The 22,065-nt window shown below is 42.4% G+C and overlaps 2 protein-coding genes across 2 annotated transcripts; one reads left to right on the top strand and one right to left on the bottom strand.

Moving 5' to 3' along the window:
• Positions 1–231: 231 nt before the first annotated feature.
• Positions 232–2,037, top strand: LOC311016553 (fibrinogen-like protein 1-like protein). Its single transcript, XM_084014308.1, has 3 exons — positions 232–355; positions 461–609; positions 1,319–2,037. The coding sequence occupies exons 2-3, from the start codon at positions 462–464 to the stop codon at positions 2,011–2,013; spliced, it is 843 nt and encodes a 280-aa protein (XP_083870434.1). The 5' UTR covers positions 232–355; position 461; the 3' UTR covers positions 2,014–2,037.
• Positions 2,038–3,421: 1,384 nt separating this feature from the next.
• On the bottom strand, positions 3,422–11,800 carry LOC311016549 (muscarinic acetylcholine receptor M5-like). Its single transcript, XM_084014301.1, has 2 exons — positions 11,165–11,800; positions 3,422–5,081 (listed from the first exon to the last, which is right to left on the bottom strand). Exon 2 carries the CDS (start codon positions 5,008–5,010, stop codon positions 3,430–3,432), a length of 1,581 nt encoding a protein of 526 aa, XP_083870427.1. The 5' UTR covers positions 5,011–5,081; positions 11,165–11,800; the 3' UTR covers positions 3,422–3,429.
• Positions 11,801–22,065: the final 10,265 nt, after the last annotated feature.

Genomic DNA, 22,065 nt, shown 5'->3' with positions numbered 1-22,065 from the left:
TTCAATTCAGTCTCATCTGGACTTCAGCCCCTTTTAGTCTTGAAGTGATTTGAGTAAGTCAGAGATATGGGCTCACATATCATATCTCTCCATTTAAATGTGGGTTTATCTCTCTTGACCCAGATAAGAGACGGTTTGGTGTCTGTCATTGTGATGTGAACCTGAGGCTGAAGTCCAGCTGTGACCGGGCGTAGGAAGGCTGCGTGAAAGGGCCTGCGATTCAGTGAACCCTCCGCAGTAGACAGCCCTGTTTGTCATCGGGTGCTTTTCTTTCAGTGTACTACTACAATAGGAGCGTGGGAGAAGATACTATAGAACTACATACACTGGCCTCATAAAGGGGTCTTCACTTAAGGTAAGGCATTCTTCAGTGCAGGTTTTGTTAATAAAGTTCACAAAATGCAATCAGATGCTTACAGTACTGCATCATTAACTAAACACTGTTGGTCTGGCGGCAAAGGATGAAGTGTGTGAGATGTTGGCTGCCGGCGCTGGCCCTGCTGGTGCTGCTAAGTTCAACTGGAGTTGACATGAAACATCTGCAAGCTGAGAACCTGAATCTCCTTCCCCCAGATGAGCACAACCTGGTCCTAAATGGTGGAATGAGAGGTATTTGATTGTGTAACTTTTTGCCGTTTGAGCTCTATATTGTATTTTGTATGCAGTTGTTTGATTTGGATTTGAAATGCACATACTTTCAAAACTTCCAGACTCTTGTTGATGATAGAGGTACAACGTTTGCTTTATGTGAACAGTCCTGTGATTGCTTTTACATTTTGAATAACCTTTATCACCGATTATCTGTGTGGATTCTCCCGAGGGTCAAATTCCAGCCCGTAGACCCAAATTGCCTAGTGACTCATTATTGTTACGTGTTACGGTTTGTCCTGCGAGGTGATTTGTGTATCTTAGAAGCAGTTTATCTGACAGACAATTGATAACATGTTTACCTGGGAGACATTGAGAAATAGTGGTGTGCAGTAATGACTCATTGCTGGCATTGCTGTTTACTACACCGCAGCCTTCGACACCACCACTGGGAGCGCTAAAGTATTTGTACATTGTCAAATTATAGGAATAAAAGGAGCAAATTAGTAACATTTTAGGATATACGGTTATTCCGTTACTTGCCCAGAATTAAATAAGAAGATCTCGGAATCAAGACAAAATGTAAGACATGAAATAATAGATGTCAGAAGGGAATACTGCCTTACAATGTTACTTTTGGAGACTTTGAACACAACTGTTGCATCAAATGGATAGAAATCTGGACATATCTCCCGCACAGTTATGACTGATTTGTTAACTTACCCCACAGTACTGCCCAGAGACTGCCATGAAATGCTGATGACCTCTTCGGGCCAGGCCAGAGACGGGGTGTACCTGATCCAACCAGGTGACTCCCCCATCGTGGCCTACTGTGCCATGCAGGAGGGAGGCTGGACCGTGGTGCAGCATATCACCGTCAATAGCAGTGTGAACTTCGATCGTACCTGGGCCGAGTACAAGGAGGGCTTCGGGGCTGTAACCGGCGATCACTGGCTCGGAAACGAATACCTCCATCAGCTCACCTGCGGCCCTGGGCGCTACACACTGGGAGTAAAACTAGTGGACCGAGACGCCGTCACCAAAACGGGGGAGTACGACCCATTCCTGGTGGAGGGTGAATCATCAGCATACAGGCTGAGGCTGGGTTTGTTCCAGGGCACGGCCGTCGACGCTCTGACCCTGGACACGGAGAACTACCTGCATGACAACCAGAGATTCACCACCAAAGACAGAGACAATGACAACTACTTCCAAAACTGTGCGAAGCTGGAGTTTCAGGGGGTGCCGGGAGGAGGCTGGTGGTACGACGCCTGCGCTGGGGCCAACCTCAATCGCAGGAATGTCATCTACTGGCAGAAGGACTGCAACAAGGAGCGACTGTGCAAATATGCATGGATGATGGTGAGACCTTCAGACACAGTTAAACTGATTCAAAGTGGAGAATGCAAGAAGGATGAGCTATAAGGACACTGTATGACACTGGGTTTAGCACCTATTGAGGGTTAAGAGTCTCGTATTCTTTGCAACAAACATGACAGAATGCTACATCACTCATTTTCTCCTAGTAGCTATTAAGCTGGACATTCAGTTCACTATGTTGTATTCATTACAAGAAGCAAAAGCATCGCATTATTCCCCAAATTGCAAGTGCAGATTTCTTTATTATCACAGTTATCACAAAAGTGTTGCGTGACACTTATCACAGAAGTGTCACATTTTACCTTATGACACTCGTAAAGTATGTTTTATTTGCATGTCATCTCCCATCCAATGCTTACACAACGGAACATTTCACTACCAGCATTTTATTTGCCACAGTACATTACAAGTTTGCCAGAAATACAATGAAGATGTGATGACATATGGATTTGGGTACAGTAGTTCAGAGAAAACAGATACTGTATTTCAATGCTCAAACAAAATATCCTGAGGATGAAAACTAATGAACAGATTATAATAAACGATGTGTTCTTTAATCTTGCACAATGTCCTCATTGTAAACATTGACACACAGTTCGCCATGTAGTTTGAACAAAACAAGTCTTTTGGTTTGTAGGTGTTGTGGGGTCGACCAGAAGGGGTTCAGTTTGGAATTAATTGTTACATTTTTTAATCTTAATTTATGCAGTTATTTTCCACTGAGATTTTGCCAAAGAGAAAAATGGCGAACATGAAATGTGAAAACAACAAGACTGACAAATGACTATGGCACATGTGAAAAGGCTTTGATAACCATCAAGTTACAATCTTGACATAGCAAGCAGGCTCGGACACCATGACGACACATATTAGCCCTTGACAATTAAAATATCAATTTAAAAATACGCATCCTCAATACAAACACAATACCTACAGAATAAAATTGCAAATTACATTTTGGGTGCGAGAGCATTCATTCTGGGGAGGATACTGGCATTTTTTTTTTTATTATTATTTTAAACCAATATACAGTGTAAATTATTAGATTAGAGCAATTTTATCGTGCTAAAGATATCAAATTGTGCATCTTGAATACAAATACAGTACGATATGAAATCATCTGAGCAGTTATCAGATGCATATTCTGCATAAGCATCAATGTGAGGGAAATACTGGTATTTTTGTAATGTTTTTAAAATCTATTTACAATGTCACTGATTATTTTGGGCCAATGTTATAATGTTCCATTTTAAGTCCGAGCAGTAATTAACATACACTACACTGTAGCACACCTACCGATTAATGAGCAACATTATAAATCGAACCACCCCCTTGATATTGTATTTTCACTTTTTAATACTGTGTAGAATTCAAGTTCTTAAAGCCAAGATTATCATTACAAACATATAATTTACAGACATGATCACACACCATCTTAAAAAAAAAGAAAAGAAGAATTGTTCATGTCAGTTTGGAGCTGACCACAGGGTTTTGTCCATACCAGTATAGTTTCTCCTCAATCCTTTTCTTCTTCCACTGGCAAAGCAAGAGCATACGGAAGGTCTTTTGGAAAGTCTTGTTACAAAGGGCGTAGCACATGGGGTTGACGGTGCTGTTGACGTAACACAGCCAGTAGCCCAGATGCCAGAGTGAAAGGGGAATGCAGTCTGAGCAGAAGGTGGAGATAAGCACCATGATGTTGTACGGCGTCCACGTCAGGATGAAGGCCAGCAAGATGGCGCTGAGAGTCTGTGCTGCCTTCCGCTCCTTGATCAGCACCATCCTCTTCCTCTTGGTGATCTGGTTCTTCAGCGTGGCGTCTATGGGCTTAGCCGCCGAGGCGGTGGACGGGACGCTCATGGACTCGGCCGAGGAGAACGTCGACGACGCCATTTTGGTGTCTCCGTTTTTGCTGCTGTGCTCTGCGTGCGTGTCTTTGGCCACAGGCTTGAACTTGTAAGACACACACTTGCCGCTCCTCTGAGAGTTGCTTTTGGGTGGTGTATGGAAGAAGCTATCCTCTTCATAGCTGCTGAGCTGCTCGCTCTCACTCCCCACGCCGCCCTTGATGGTCTCACAAGCCTGGTTCCTGAAAGAGGGCTGGAAGCCCCCCGGAGACACGGGCCTTTCCTCATCCTCCGATGAGGCGTAACTGTTGAAGGTGGTCAGCTGACCGGCTTTGGACCACTCGTCGTTGGTGGCGGCTGCTGATTTGGCCGCATTGCTTCTGCTGGAGGAGGACCAAGAGGCTTGATTCCTGTCATGCGAAGCTGACCTTAATTTACAGCTAAAACAGGATCTGATAATGGTCTTCTGAGGCTGGGCGACTGCAGGGTCAGTGGAATAGTTAATCCCCTGCAGCTCCGCCAGATCTTTGGTCCTCTTCTCTGTCTCCTTGTATATTCGACAGTATAGGATTGTCATGACTGATACAGGGATATAAAAGGCAGCAATAGCTGTGCCGAACGTGATCACAGGCTCAGAGAAAAACTGGATCTGGCATTGCCTCTCGGGGACAGTCCTTTTCCCCACAAAGTATTGCCAGCAGAGAATAGGTGGGGCCCACAGAATAAGTGACACCATCCAGGCCAAACCTATCATGATCCCAGCTCGTTTGGGGGTCCGCTTGGCCCTGTAGGTCAGAGGCCTGGTGATGGAAAAATATCTGTCAAAACTGATCACCAGCAGGTTCATGACTGAGGCGTTGCTGGCTACATAGTCCAGCGCCAACCACAGGTCACAGGCTAGGTTCCCTAAGGCCCAGTAGCCCATTAGTATATATGAGGTGTACAAGTTCATGGAGAAGACGCCGATGATGAGGTCAGCAGCTGCCAGACTCAGCAGGTAGTAATTATTCACCGTCTTCAGCTGGCTGTTGACCTTAAAGGAGAGCATCACCAGAACATTCCCCACAATGGTGATGAGGCTGACGATAGCCGACACGGTCGCTATAGTAATCACCTCCCAGAGACTGTGAGTGACCAGGTGGATGTCCATGGTGCTGGTATTTACAGTGGAGTTCAGGACACTCTCTCCCTCCATGGTCTTCTTGTGTTTATTGACATCCAACCATGACAAGAGTGTTTGGGTTTGTCATTTTCAGGAAAGATCTCCTGGTAAGAAAAGAAGGGAAACGTTATTATTTATCCCTTTAAAAAAAGTAACATTTTTAGCCACGAGATGGCACTTTAGCATGTTGAGTATCACACATGGCTTGACACTAAGGAGAATATATAAGCTTTATGTTTTGCTCTTTTAAATTAAATATCAAACCTGTGTTGGTCATACATCCTTAACAGATTTATTTGTCCGTTGCATCTACTAGAAGTATGTCATTAAGCCATTGTACGCAGCTATGCAGTTTTACACAGCTCACACAATTAGATCAAGCTCATGTGAGTTTACCCATATGGTGTGTTTTAGGCAATTTCTGCAAACATCTGTGGCACATTTCAAAATCCAGGTCATTACATAATTTTCTTCCTTGCTCTAAATCTGCGCCCTTATATTAATAGTGCACAAACCCTAGATGGCCATGTCTTAATGATATTGATAATTCTGGTTAATTAGACTTCATTCTCCAACATATTGATTATATTGATTTTTGTTCTTCTGCATCCATTCAGTATACACAGTAATTAATGCACAGAATGATTGGGATGTGCCTTGCAGCATGGAAATATATTAGTATAGCGTAGTCGCTATCATGAAAGGCTCAACAAATGAATTAAATGATGAGGAATTTATTTGTCAAATGCAACTACATCTTTTTCCCTGAAATAATGCAAGAGGAAATCAAGACATGAAATGAGACTTGGATATAAGTGTGAAAACTAAACTTGATACATTCTGATACTGTAACTCAATGCAGTCTGTGCCCAAATTGCAACTGCACTTCCCGTGTCCTGCATCATGTCCTCAACACGTCTTTAAACAGAACCATTTTCACTTACTGTAAGACAGTCTTTGTGTGGTCAATTCCCTCTCTAAAACATCGCTTAAACACCTACTTTCAGGTGTCTTTTTGTCTGCAAAGCCGACCACAGCAGCTTGTGTATACAACTCAGTACATCAAGTCATATTTCCTGGTCTTTTCTTAATAAGGATTGAACTTTATAAGTCACTAACTAGTCAACACACAATGTTTAAAAAGTTTCTCAAGTGTCAAATATTATGAAAAAGGTATGTATAGCACTCACACGTAACTACAAACCCTGCACCAGTAGAGGGCAGCACACACCCTCCACATATGGAAACTCACAGCACATATGGTCCCCTCATCCTCAGGTCAGAGCAGTGGTGTGGGTGCACATTTTATCCCGGGGGTGTTGGACACACCAATCGATAGTGGATGAGGGGCTATTCACGGCAACCTGGACCTGTGTGCTCGAAACAAAACCCAGGGGAAATTTCCATGTCTTGATGGCTCGCCTCTCATGACCTACAAATGCATGACAGTGCCATGTGGTCACTCTTGCCTCGAGGGTTTTTTTTATCAAATGCGTTGAAGCAAGATTATATCTTCTATCTTCTGTTTGAGAACATTTGTATGTGCTTATGATTGTATTCTGTGTGGAAAACCGAGTGGTGTGTTTGAGCATGAGGCTAACCCTGTTCCACACAATCAGTTGAGATAAGTTCTCTCATCGGTCTCTCAGGAAATACCTGGTCATTGCATAACTGGTACCTATCTTTAAAATTGTGGGGATTTCAGCACCATGTTGCAGCCCAGCATCTGCTGTCTTGAAAGGTCTGTGCATGACCTTTCAAGACCTATGGATTTCGAAAACCATAAGCCTACTATTGAAAATGATCACCACAACGATAGCGGTATAAACCACTTTCAGGGAGGCAGAGATCATTTGAGGAACTCAGTTGGAAGCAGGGAAGTTTGGGGGAAGATCAGCCCCACAGAGAGAATCCTCCATGTGGTTTGTGGCAATTGTACCTCCGGGCTGTCAGCTAGAGCCGACAAATGGATGTGGGTGGACCGGCACACATGTGGGCAGATTAACAGCTTTCAAATAGCATTGGGACAATGCATTTCTCTACATTTCTTGACTTTTGTAATACTTGCTTTTGTTTTTATTTTCTCTTATATAGTAAGTATGTTTACTGTTATGTACCAATGCGCAAAGTAATTTCCATTGCTTGTGAAAACAAATTAGCAATAAAACATATTCCGATTCTTCTGCTTCTCCTGTGTCTCATGTACCGAGAAAAATCTCTCCTAACTGCTCTCCCTCCTGCAGAGCTCCTCCTAAAATCGAAATCGTAATTTCAACCCACAATACAATGCTTTGGCTGTAATCACTACATGGTAATTGAGAAATAACTTCCTCACTCATTGGCATTTGTTTGACAGTGCCAGGTTAGCAGGAGTGCCAGCGCCGGCCTGAGGCCCACACAAATAACATTCCAGGCACTGAGGGGGGTCCTCCTGCAGGATTTGTCCCTCATCTTGTTGTAGAGTGGCATGTCATAACATATCACCCAGATTCCCACGTTATTCTCTATTTAGTTCATATTGTTTACCCTCACCATGAGGTTAAATGTCACATTGGTTTCTAAACTGTTTTGAGAAGGGTAAACATTTGAACCAATCTACACCAGCTAACACGACTGATTTGAGAAACAAACAATATTCCTGACTCACTGATGACTTTTGTGTTGCTAAGCTTTCACACACATACACACATAGTTCTACCCCTTGACCTCAACAGGTAGAGCAAGTCAAGCTTGCTAATAGCTTCCAACTCAAAGCAGGAAGCGTCTTAATGGTACACTCAGAATTCAGGAGTGTGGGTTAAATATGGACTCGGCATCACTATAAATAGTGAAAATGGTCTGCTGTAGCCTCTTTCTGGACTTTTTATGGATGCATTTTGGTATCAAGCGTGACGTACGGTGGGGAAGAGCAATTTGACGCTGTCTGGTCAGACAAAAAAATGGTTTGAAAAACACAGACAATGCTGCAGAATTTCTGGGGGCATACTGCATGAATTGTGACTTGGTTACACAGTAGAGGAGGCCGGTCCATATGGAAGAGGAGGTTGCTCCTCCTCTATTTTTGAGTAGCAAGAGGAGATCATAATATGAAAAATGAACAATTGGTTGGAATAAACCATTGCAAAATCTCAGTATCATTTATTAAAAAAATATGTCTCTCTCCTTTGGAAAAAATACTGTCTTGATGTGCAGGGCAGGAAAGAAAGAAGTGTTGTTCGTTAAGGGTGAGACCTCTTCCATCAATTTAATGTAACTTACTTTTCATCGATGCTACCGAGTTCCAGTTAGCGTTAAATCAATCGGTACCAAATTTCGATACCTGGGAGTGTATCTGGGCGAGAGAGCATCAGAGCGTATAGAGAAAAGGGAAAAGAGAGAGCGGTGCAGCTTGTTCAGTCAGAGTGGAGTGAGGGAGTCAGAGCGGCAGAAACTGTCGCATTCAAAACTCGACACGGACACTCGCACACGTCTAGAACATACAGAGTCTGAAAGCTTAATCCCCCACACCAGCTGTAGCTAGCATTGGCTAACGTTAGCACAGCAGCTGCAGCTAACGTTAGCATGCCTGCAGCCAGCAGCCGCTGACTAGAACTCAAACTTAAACCCTAATAGACAGCAAAACTAAGTGAAGCATCGTGAGCTTCAACGTCTTTATGCTTATGTGACCAGTGAACATAGGAATCCTTTATTTTAAAAGGGCCTATGTAACTCATCACCAACATGATATTTAGTCGCCACAACACTGTGTGAGAAATATTCGAATGTCTGACACCAGTATTTGTGAATTGCAGACTATTCACAGGGAAATAAAGCATGACAGCGGTGCCAACGCCGACAATAACACAACAGGAAGGAAATCATGTGTGCTTCCTACGCGCCAAACAACAGTGTTGCCCTAATACTGACTGATAGGCTGCATGTTATAGAGATGGTTTGAGTCGACAGCGAGATGGATTTTTAATTTAGTGTGTTTAACAAAATAATTGACATGTTATGTGATCTGCAATGAAGCACGTTGACCACACGCTCCAGCCATAAGGTTTCACCAAAGAATTCAAGAAAACGTTGCTTTACAGCTTCCTCTTTATCATTGAACGTAACAAAGTAGTCCTTAGAGTTTTAGACTGCCTCCTGAAATGCATTAAGCTATGCATAAGTAATGGTCATTGATCCAGTGATTAACAGTGGCCAGCCTGTGAGTGAGGACAGGAGAGGTATGGCACAAATCTGTCCTAAGCCTCCATACTGTGAATCCAAAGGTGGACATGTTGAAGGGCGGCTTCCTGCAGGTCTTCTGGCGCCTGGCCATCAGTGCTCCTATGCAGTAGTGGCTCCATACACTGGCCCCCACCAGGCCTCCCAGACACACATAACCTTTACACTCTCCTTTGTTTGCAGCCCAGCAGAAACACGAAAGCAACACAGCGTGTGTGTGTGTGTGTGTCATTTGTGGAAGAAAGTGAAATAAGATGAGAGACCAAACGAGAAGAAGGAGAGAGCAAAAGAGAGGCAAAGGACACCATGTGTGTCTGCGCGGTGAGTATGTATGATATGCAAATCAGCCCAGAGCTTTTTGGCACAACAGTTTGTGCATGATGTAGTCAGCCCGCTGACCCATGGTGAACATTCCTGCATATGTGACGTTCAGGATGAGGACATAAGAAATGCTTGAATCATTCTGTGTACCAGGCAGTGGAGGAGAACAAGACAGGAATATAAAGGTTCACATGTGAGATCAGCCTCCAGACATGCGACCTGAAATATTTATCAGTGTGTCAGTGTTGGTGGCACATAAAAGTAAGAATGTAGCCTGTACTCGCTAATGCAGAGTGTAGGTTTCTGATTTTTGTTTTTGTTTATTCAATGTCTAAATGTTTTCTCTCCTGTGAGTTTAAAACAAATACAAAAATGAATTAGGCTACATCGCTTCTCCAATGAGAAATGCTGATCATTAAATGAATATTATGATCCGCTTATGAACGCCCCAGTGGTTTTGGCAGCTGCTTCAGGGAATAAAATAATGCTTAATGCTTCGGGGGGTTTGTTTTTATGAGGGACAACAACATTTCATTAGTGCCCCATCATTTGGATAATGATCTAACAATAAACTCACTTGTGTATGAAGAATATTTTAAATATGAGTGTCTGCTGCTGTTTGAGCCTCTATGCTCGTAACACGCCCAATTTTCTCTTGGTTGATATCACATTTGTCTGCAAAAACAAAGGTTTGAACAGCCTCCATGCTGTTCAAATCATGCTGTTCAAATCTAATACATGGACACATAAAGGATTTGATCTGATGCCGTATAGTACATCCCTGCTGGACAACTTCCAAATCACTATTGACAATTTAAGGGCAAATAGCTCAACCAAAACAGTCAAGTCTTGTTATCTATAATCCAGTCACGATTTTTTCCTAACCCACCAAACCATTACTTTTTTTTAGGGTGACTACTTTCATGTTTTTTTTCAGTGAGCCAGCACCTTTGTACAATTGTTGCAGCACCTCGTAGAATCTGTGGGGACTGGATGGACTCGTTAAAATCACGCTTCGCTGCTTAATCCGTCTGTGGTTTTGTCATTTCCACTTAATCAACAAGAGGGGGCGAAACTGGATTAGAGCCTCATGATTTAGCTTTTGAAGAAACATATTGATTTTTTTTTGGTGGGGGGGGGGGGGGGGGATAAAAAGACAGGAATTGTTAGAATATTCGAACAGTTAGCAGTTAGAAGTAGGAGCAGAAATATGTGGAAGATGGATGTGTGTATAAACTGCTGTGAAGAGGCAAATATTAACTGATTTACAAGCAGATGGAGACCCACATTTCCTCAAGGTATTCAGAAACAACTAAAGCTTTAAAACGGACCTGACATAAAATAAATACATAACCAATCTAATGTGTAGCACTTTTCTTTATACCACGTCTTCCTAGAAGAACGGACGCACTCACATCTTTCCGACAGCACATCCTCTGCTTTCATTACGGTAAAAGGCAACATTAAAAATACATGCCGAGACCTCTCAGACATGCACTTGTGCACACATGACGCCGTTTCCCCATTTAAATCCAGGTCATGCCTTCGTGCATTAATCAAAAAATTGCACGTTCAATCACTCATGATCCTCTGGAGGCTGTGGATCATGTCACTGATGTAAAGAGGAAGGATAAAAGATGAACATACTCACAGTTGACTTTCATCAGATCCCACGGTATTCTGTTTAAGGGCAGGCTGTCTCCTGGTGAGAGCAAAGTTCATGGTTAATCCCTTTGTTTTGCCTGGGAAGCCTTCAGGTCAAGTGTGGCGCTGGGGAACAGGATCGCAACACAGTTGGAGAGGATTGAGGTGGATGGGAAAATCCTGCTGACTTGACCCTCGCATGCCAGAGGGGTCCGAGGGGAAAAGTGCAAGTGCGGGGCAGCAGAGGAGAACGAGGACGAAGAGCAGGAGGAGGGTGGACACCAGGAGGCTTCGGTCATCCCTGCTGAAGAGGCGCGGAGCGAAGCATCACGTTCCCCCTCGGCCATCCAACACAGCCACCGTGTGTCCAGATGAGAAAAAGTATCCTCAAGTTGCAGAGCATCCTCCCTCACTCATTCATAAATTAGATGAATCTGCCCCTGAGCCGAAGGAAGAGGAAAGAAGAGAACTTTTCCTCCTCCAAGTGTGAGCTTTCAGCCAACTTGAAGCCGAATGTCACTGAGAGGCTGCCTGACGCCTGAGCCAAGTCACCGTTACTGCCACTCTGCTGCTGCCGCTGCCGCTGCATCTACTCTGGCTGACAGGCACAGATGTAGCTGACGTTAGCTGGCTGGGAGGAGAAATTCCCATCGGGCTGAATGGTTCATCATGTTTCGGGACAGTGAGCATGCAGCTCAGACCACAGAGGGAGGAGGAGGGGAGGGGAGGGGAGGGGAGGGGGAGGCTGGGTGACTTCTTGGGGTTTATTTTGGAAGATGTGGAAGCGGGAGGGAGTATGTGTGGAGGAGGTGGTGGTGGTGAAGATGGTGTTTAGTCAGATCAGTCAAGCAAAATCCTGTTTTTTATGTGGTTGTACTACACAAACCCTTAATTACATCCAACGGCATGTATTTTATTTGTGCTTGACAAAAAAGCAAGAAGAGACAGTGTTTGAACAGCTATCGGCAAACTCATCTGTAGAGGATAAAACACCACTGCTGCCTTTGTGCTCTCATGGGGGAGCGCTGACATGGTCGGGCCAGATAAGCAGACTACTGAAGTGACAGATGGTTTTCATTGGGACATTTGTTAGAGTGTTGGTGTGTGCTGCACGCATGTCATTGCTGATTGAGGAATTATTCGCTTGGCATTCGGTGATTGTCCAGGATTGGCGTAAAGTCCTTATATGTTTTAATCCAGATGATGGTTGCTGATCTGCCCCATTAGTTGAGCTCCCATCAAATCACCAGAGAGATACACGAATAAATCCATATTACTTTAAATTAATATAGTAGCCATTTCACTAATTTCATTTATGGCGGTGAATCAAATCCACAAGGTCACAGAGTGTTGAAGGTTGATATATTGTAGTCTTATAAAGTGGTTCCCAATGTGATCTTTTAACAACGAGATAATTAACAGGCTGGGAAAACTAATTCTGCTAAACATTGTTTCTTTTGTCAGACTTTTCTCTAATTATGGTTTTTTTTCCTGGATCATTTTGCATTTTCTGGCCTCTAAAAACAATATAAACATTGCTTTTACTTTTAAGGGTCACACACCAAAAAGGAAGGGAACCACTGCTCTAATTAATTGCTTGCAAACTATTTGGAATACAATGACTAAATAAAAAAAAGTGCTTCCCAATAAAAGACCAAATGAAGTAATAAATAGAATGGAGATAAAAGTTGGTAACCGTTGATAATACAAAAGTCCATCGCGTTGAAAAGAGCTGCAGAGGAAGCTATAGAATAGATAGGCGACACTCACTCCTGCACTTCATATTGACATTTGTCATAATGCAGCTCTTACACTGAAATCATTATGCGACTAGGTCAGAGCTGTATGCCAATGACGTGATTGATGCGTTTCATGAAAGTCCGTTTCATGAGCACCGTATATATCGCCACCCGCCACTCCACCCTGGCTGGAGGATAATCTAATGCCATTTCCAGGCAGCCGGCCAAAAGGACAGACACCTGGCTCATCATTACCGCTAAATCGCTGACCGAAACAAAGTCGAGAGCATAGCCATGTGTTTTATGTGATATGTCCACACATTAACACAAGAGCGCAGGTGTGCACGCCAATGTCCTATTGGTACAAAAGCTAATTCATATTGATTATATTTGCAGGATGTGTCTTATTGATTAAGTCACAAAAGTCTATTAGAAATAATGTCAAGCTTATGCATTATTAACGTTCTCATTAAAAGTGTTATAAGATCAGTAACTCAAAGTAAGCATATGACCTTTAACACTAGAGCCAAAAAAAGAATGGTTTGCCAATACACTGACCCTAAAAGGGCTTTTTTCTTCCAGAAATCTTTTGGATTTTGATCATCCCTCTCCTCGTCCTCTCTGGAAAACAATATTCACAAGGCATCTAATGATAGCAGCTGTCGGGGGAGCACTCACTGCCATCACTCAGGCATCCCCTCTCTGCCCATCTGCATCCTGAAGGCATGGCTGCTTTTCCACAGGTCTGATCACCACATGCGTGTGAGAGAGACAAGATGGGGAAGGACATCAACGCAGCCAGAGATGGATTGCATCTGTCCACAGTCCACAGGGGCTTGTTTATCTGCTGACCCAATTGTCCACCCATATGATATTAAAAAGAAAAGAAGATCTGCCTCTACGTGGTGCAACTCTGATATCATTCTTTCCCCTGAAAGGGTTTCTGCTCGGAGTGAAGGATTGTTCCTCAACTAAAACTTGGTTAACTAAAAGGTTTTTCTCACCATTAGCAGAGGTTTTTTCTGTCTTCAACATTGTTCTGCATCAGTGTATACTTGAGTGGAGCTCAGCCTCCCTGTTTTAACTGCTGTTCACTGCCAGTCATGTTGAAGCGGTGTGTAAAAATATACTGAAAGACTGTTAAGTCATTGTATATTTGATCTAAAATGACTGTATTACTCTAATAAAAGCCATTCAAAATTCACACATTGATATCAAATCACCTCAGGATTTTATGGGTACACTTTTTATTCATGTCCAGCTGCTTCTAGTTTCAGTAAGTGGTAAAGCTAGCCAGTTATATCAAATTCAAGAGAGTCTTATTTTTCGGTGAATGCTAACCTCAATTACAAGCAACCTTTCTGTTTACTTCCTGCACAAGGAATACGTTACCTTCGAAGCATCCAATTGGCCAAACGTTCTCTGGCTGGCTCTGATTGGACCAGCAAGCGGTGAGATAAACAAGCTTGTATGAGATACAGCTCAACGTTGGTTTACGCTCAGGAATTCAATGTAGAGAAGAAGATACTGGTCAGAGACTTCACACCATGTCCCAGTATGAATATGAGGAAGACGTACTGGGAGAAGCTGGGAGAACTGTTGAGCCGCATCAGAACGAGCCTGAAATTTTCAGCCAATCGTTGAAATTCTTTATACTTTGGTTCCGCCCTCTGAGCTGTCAATCACAACAGAGCAAAGAGAGCCGTTTAGCTGAATGCTATTATGCCTGGAAAAATCGTTTTCTGAATTTCAAACTGGGATTTTAGTTAAAAAGGAGGATTTTAATGATGAGGTGAGTTTTAACTAACCTTGATAAACATTTTCAGGTACATTCTGTAATGTTTATTGAATTGAATTATCAAAATGTAAACAAACTAACAAAAAAATAAAGCAATTTTTGGTAAATATGGTTGAGGTTTATGTAAGCTGGGACAATGTTATAACACTGGTATGGTCCTTTAAAGTTATTTTTTATCCGTTATTTGCCAAATGAGAGATTAGTTTCCATCACTATAAACAATAAGGATGCAGCAGAACAAACCAAGCCAATCAATAGCTCACTTTGGAGCCCCCTTTAATCTAGTTGATCCCCGGCATACGTGTCTCTCCACATTGGCTCAACGAATCGACTCTTCTGATGTCCTGCTTTGATGTGCAACAAATGTTTATCTGCAGTCGTGCCTGCCTATACGGTTTTTCTGTCTCCCTCTGGCACTGAGCAACGACTCCTTTTTGACATCATGATTTGCCAATACCTTCTACTGTTTCAGTGGATTTACAATTCCCCCTGCTGCGGCACTCGCTTTTATCCCCGGCTATAAAATACTAGTTTCTTAGATGATAAGATACACACGGCATTCCCGTTTCAAGCAATTTGCTGCACAAATACCTTGTGTCAAGCCTTTTGAGGACTGTGTGATTTTTAAGAAAAGTTTTCCCATATTTGATAAAAGCTATCTTTAGAATCATGAATGCATAATTGTCTACTGAAATTAGAATCAAGACACAGTATCCACTGTCACGAACAGTAAATGAGCGAACCGCCAGCTTTGTACACCATCTCTATTTACCAATCAGCCGGCTCTCCCTCTCCACAATGCAACTTTAATGTTGCCATGACAGAGGAGATTAGGTGGTAGGCAGCTTTGATCGAGCTGTTATTGTGGACCTGTGGTTCGCATTCCTTTGAGGACATCCAACACCGACTCCTCAGACACTCCTGCGTCAACAACAATGACCTTGTCTGGACCAGACCCAGGCCAGCCTGTGCATGTGTGAGTGATCGTGAACCTGTTTGGATGCGTGTTAGAAAAGGGATGAGCTGTCACCATTCAGGAATAACAGGACTGGACCAACATGCAGATGAGGAAGCAGCGGGTAGAGGCCATTTTGACTTGAAATGAATTATGATCATTCAAGTGAGCCAGTCCTGGCCCACCTGGATGGAACAGGGCTGTAATTCATTTCATCAACTATTGTGTGTGCCATGCAATGACATGTCAAAATGGTGGCTTTGAAGAGGGCCAATTAATGAATAGAAAAAACTACGGCTAAATAGAGAGTAGGAGTAAGGCTAAAATGGCAGGCTGAAGACACTGAAACGGGGGAAACGGAGACTAAATACACAAGGAATTAATTATGAAACAACCAGGAAAAAGACAATGGTTGGAAGTAAAACAAAACATGACATGGGGAGAGTAAATTTCAAAATAAAACAGGAAACCAAGCAAACAAAAACCAAGAACTCCCTCTGTAAACTATTGTGGTAAATCACAGCCGATGATGGCGTATGAAGCTTACACAGGAAGCTAGTTAGCTTAGCTAGCGTGGCTAAATTTAAAAAGGTAACAAAACATGCATACCAGTAACTCTACAAATTATGAATTCACACGTGTGATCATTTGTGCTTATGTGGGGTTTGTGGGAGGAACCGCTTCAGTGATTTCATAGTCTTGTCATCCAAACTTTGAATGAGCCAGGCTAGCTGTCTTTATACTGGTGTGATAGGCTGATTTTATACGTTTACAATTTCATGGTAAATACCTCTCAGAGCACTATAACCGCTACACATGTAACAGTCGTCGGATCTGTGGTCTGTTGATTAAGTCTCTTTGAGAAGATCTGTGTTTGATTAGTTAACCCTGCAAAGACCAGAAGGGGGCGCTCTCAGCGTGATGCCTCATTATCGGTTGTGCTGCGGAGGCATCCTTCTCCGAGTCTTCATTGTCTTCATTGACATCTCCCTCTTCCAGGTATAGAAATGAATGTTTATGTGTTTGAACTTTAAGGAAAGTGTTGGTGAAGTCTTCGTTTTAAATTCTGTTTGTGTTTAAAATATGTTAGAAGCAGTATATTCTTGTTTTGCTCTTAGATAAATTTGCCTGCTCAAGGGACTCCTAGTGGCCATTGCAGGTTGGAACAAGTGGGGCATGATATGTTGACATGCACAGTCTGGTGCTACTGATGCCACAGAACGCAGGAGTTTTGGATGATTGTGTGTGTTGGGAATGTACGTATTTTGACTTTGGCGATGGGTGAATGTATTTATATGGTGTTTTGTTTATATGAAGCATGCTTGGGCTTGTATATTTAAGCTTTTGTTTATTGTTTTAGAGACTATTTTGGTGAATCCACCTGTTGTTTGAGGGGAAAAAATGATAATTGTTGTATTATTGTTAACAGTGTGAAATGTCATTTGTACGGTTGGGAGCTGCCGTAAAGGAAGCAACGTTCTCTCCATTGACATCCCCCAAGTGTATTTTTATATAGCACATGTGAACACACACCTTCACAACGGCATATTTCCATCAAAACAACAAGTAAGCACAGCTGGATTAGAGTTTATCTCCGCCATTGTCCTTGCGTAGCGGTGTGTTAGGTGTACGTGCTCATGGGCATACTGATGCAGATCCCGTTGAGGACACCGTGTCCATGTCCAGAATCCCTCCCTCTCCCTATCAGGTCGTCCAGTCGCCATCTGTCTGAATGACTGGTCACCGCAAAGGGTGTCAAGGCGTCAAATGACCTCGGTCAAGGCAGCGGAGAATCTTATCAGCAGCAGCCAAATTTCCACTGTGTGGAGAGGAGGGGGGGAGGGGGGGGGGGATGAAACACCTATTCAACAAAGCTTCGCCACAGCTTGACAAAGAAGAGGAGAGAAAATAGTCTGATAATTGATAAAGGACGGTCAATATCTGATCTCTTTCACTCTGCTCGTCTGTCTCACTGGATTTGCAGGGCCGTCTGTGTCTTTTTAATTACCGTTATACAGGACCGCCCGCTGCATACTTCCATCTGCCCCTCTCTGAGGTGAGAGATGGAAAAATCCTCAAAAAAAGAAGGTTTGACATCCACCTTGAGCGAAACAGATCTATCATGTTCACACTCGTCCTCCGCGGACAAGAAGAAGTCTTAACTTCTTCTTCTGATCAAACAGGAGCCTGCTTATTCATTTATACTGACTGTTCATCTCAGTTATGCTGTTTGTTTCTTTCACCAAGAAAGAAACAAACTGGGGGGATGATTTCTTGTGTCCATCCCTGGGACATTGTTCTAACGTGCCTTCATTCACATGCTATGCTCTAATAGGGGCCCATTTCTCAGCAATATATCCTGAGGTATAGTATGTTTCAGTGAATCCACTATTTCTCTATGTGGGGAAAAACAATATATAAGCCAACAGCCACGGTTTCTGCTCGGGCTGCTTATGAGAGATGACGGTTTTGTCCATGAGGGGAAGTTTTGCAATCTTCTGCTTGGTCGATGGTGAATCATTTTCTTACTATTCAGAAGTACAGAATGTAGATAATTATAATATTTTGGGGGGGAATTTCATTTCTCTATATTAACATTTATTCAACCAGCAATGTTGACTGTCCGCTTGCACTTTCAAAACCAAAACCAGGCATAAAGTCCGTGTAGCCTGTGAGAAATCATGAGTTTTGAGCACATACAGTACATTTAGTTTCATTCATATCTTTTTCATTTTATTGTTATCTATTTTATAATCATCTACCTCTTCAGTTGTCCTTATGTTGTCCGTTTTGTGAATCATGTGGCTCGGCTGCTGCAACACTGCAATTTCCCTTTATTAATAAAGTACCCTATCTTTCTCTATCTAGTAAAGATAGAGTTTATTTGTTTAGAATAATATGTATTTTGTTTGTTTTTGTTTTAGTTTTTATGAGAGTGAGATGAGAAGACTGATATTTCTCTCAATTTTGTCAATTTAATATGAACCAGCCGTTTAGCTTAGCATGAAGACTGGAAGCAGAGGGAAACAGCTAGCCTGCCTCTCTCCAAAGGTTGAAAACAAATCAGCACTGGCAACCTTATTATTTTCTACTCTCTAAGAGAAACACCATTTTTTTTAGTATGTAACCTTTCAGGACCTAAACTGCTTTTTCTTACACAAACTTCAATTTGTTCATCACACAATTTAACTTCCAATTCCTACAACTGCCTCCACAGCATTTCTTCTAACACGGTTGCAAACCCAACTTGATGCTCTTGTTTTGGATCGTTAAGCTCGGTCGATTCTATTTTATCCTCCTGAACCTCGCACGTCTACTTCAACAAAGAGGAGGCACTCAGAACAAACAGTAATGGTCTACCAATGTTTTTGGTTGACATTTTATAAATTATTGCTTCAAAGACAGAACTTGCCCGAGCTATACGAGGACACGCATCGCCTCAAAGTGCTCTGCGACTTGTTACCAAATCAAAGACTTTTCACAAAGCAGTCTGCTTTCTCGTAGATAAACCTATTTTTTATTTAAACGTTCACCCTCATTTAACTTTTGCAGGCTAGTGGCCCGTATGACACCATTACTGCCAATCCTGCAACCAAAAACAGCATGACCCAGTTCCTAATGTGGGTTTGAACGACTGACGAGATATCTGCCTCCAACAATGAGAACGCCTGCTGACCCACAGGCCTAGTTCAGTGAGAAGAGGCTTTCAAAAAAAGGCTCAGATGATTCTGCAGTCGTTCACAGGAAACATCTGATTTGAATAGCGACTGAGCTGCGAGGTAAACCTGCGATGGCTTTGTGTTATATTCGTGTTGAGTCAAAGTGAAAGGGAGATAATTGGCTTCAGGTGAGCGTTGTCGCTCCATTGACGTGTGATTATTCTGGCTTCGACACCACGGATGTGAAATAAAAGAGCAATGCTCAGAGGGCTGTCTCTTACCGGTGACCTGTCCGCTGAAGGATCGCTGAGTCAGGTGAATAGCAGGCAGGTGGTGGAGGACAAGCATATGACACCTGAATGCATGGGTGAAGATCCTGGGGGGATGCCCCCCCCCCCCCCCCCAATTTCTGAAAAACATGATAGTCCCCCCTGATAAAAAATGCACTAAATTATTCACAATTGAACAAATGTATTTTCAGACTTCCAAAATGGCAGCGGTAGTAGAGTAGAGTAGACATTACATGCCTGAGACATTTCAAATTACCAACATAACCGTTAAGTAAGCAGTGAGTAAGCAGTGATACACCTGTTGGCTGTTCAGGACAAATAAACAAGAAAGGTAAGCACAATAAATGATTCCCTGTGTGGTACTTTTTGAATGATATAGCGAGCCTCTACCAAGTCATTTATGGTGGCATGGTATGAGTTGCATGCAGGCAAAAAATAAATAAATCACTTCCCCCCCCCCCCCCCCCCCCATTCTGACATCGGATCTGAATGAGACGTTTAAAAGTCAATAGATAACCAGGTAGGATGTGTCATAATCAAATGCCATAACCTTTAGTACTTAGTAGGTGCCGTCTCACCACATTCAAAATTATTTATAGCATTCCTTAATCAGAGAATCCCAAGAATTATCAGAGTTTAGAATTCTCCTAAACACCTCACACTGGTTTCTTATTCGAATGGGGGATTGTTCGTTATATATTTAGTTTTCCTGGTTTACAGCACTTCAGTGTTCACTTCCACCCACCGCCTACTGACACTTGCATTGGGACTCTTTACAAAAACACTGACACAGCGCTGCACATCACTCACTGTCACACGCAGACAAAAAAGGCGAAAGCTAAAGATCCCAAAACCCTATTAGTTTATTCATACAATGCAAACAATGTGGACTTCAGCCATGGTGCAGTCAAACAAGTGTTGTATGATTCAGCTCGGAAATCTGGATGTTTCACCTCACTGAGGAAAATGACTAAAAAAAAAAAACAGTTTGACATTTTGGGAAATACACTTCCATGCTTCCTTGCTGAGAGTTAAGGCTTTAACATGTTTCTTTTGAAAGGGATTTATTCTGTTAACCACCAAGGATCAAAAATGTTGAATGAGTTACATTTCCAGTTTACAATATATCACTTTAAAACATCCGTTTATACAAGTAAATTGCTTTTACTCGTATAAACTGAGAGCATAATAGACGGAGATGTCAAAATGGGGCTATACAGACCAGAACCCGGCTGACGTAAGTCAGCTATAGGATCGACTTAATGCACAAAATGAGAAAGGAGCTGTTCCAAGATGGAGGCCAGGGTGGAATAAATGACACAGCCAGTAAGCAGAGTGTAGCAGATGAAGCAACAGGCAATAGAAATACAATCACAAAGTATCTCATTAGCTTGACTGAATATGATTGGGAAGTGTTTAAATGGGATTGGCAATCAAAGAGTCAGCTGACAGTGAAGCAAACTGAAAAAGCTCAAGTGATTCCTCATTAGTCATTTTAATCAGTGGAAATGGAAACAAGAGATGAACCGTTTTGGGAGACAAAATAATCTCTTTATCACAAGTCGCAACGTTTGCATGGACCCTTTTGCAAATGCTGGAGAGTTTGTTCCCGCTGGCACATTTCTCAGCCATCTATTAGTGTCGAACCTCGGAGCAAACATCCATCCATCACAGCAAGAATGCATGTTTGAAGCCATTTCAAATGGAATAACTTTATGGGGGGAAATGCATCTTTGAAAAAATGTTTCATTTCAAATCACTGCAGTGGATTTGAGCCAGGATGGCTTTTTGCCAAAAGTACAGCATTCAAAACGTTTCTATTGTTTCAAATGGACTGCCTCATCATTTTCATTTGACAGCGAAATATTATTCACTCTAAACAAATGGATATCAATCATGAGAAGAATGTCCATTTCCTTAGATCTGCGAGCTGCTGCCATATTGCTGTTGAGGCGAATGACTTTAAACATTGTTAAATGAATATTTTGTGCTCGATCCAGAGACTTACATTCAGAGAAAGCTTGCTGCTGGCTCTTATTCTTCTTTCATCTCTCTTGTTGTAATTCTTCATTTGGAAGCTAATTCTAGCTAATGCTTCTGGTCTGGAAACCTCATATTGTATCTTTCCCTGTTTTAATTCAGGGATCATATTTGCTCAAACAATGATTTTTTCAACTAAATGTTACTAAATAAGAAAAAAAGAAGCCAACCCACTCAGCATAGAGCAGCTGAGGCCCGTGGCATGGACAACTTTGAGTGCCTGGGCTCCGATCCACCTTCAGGCAAAGCCTTCCCCCCACAGCTGAACATCATTATTCATCAGCAAACCTGTGGAGACAACGCAACACGAAGGGGGGAAGAAGGGAGAAGAAGTACAATAAACAAATATGAGGCCCAAAGGCATCATAACATGGATGTCTGAATCATGTAGAGGTTTGTTTCTAACTGTTATACTAAAATATTAATA

Source organism: Eutrigla gurnardus, assembly GCF_963514095.1.
Source record: "Eutrigla gurnardus genome assembly, chromosome: 7".
NCBI lineage: Eukaryota > Metazoa > Chordata > Actinopteri > Perciformes > Triglidae > Eutrigla > Eutrigla gurnardus.
Note: the sequence above shows the minus strand (reverse complement) of the source record. Positions and strands in the feature narration are given on the sequence as shown.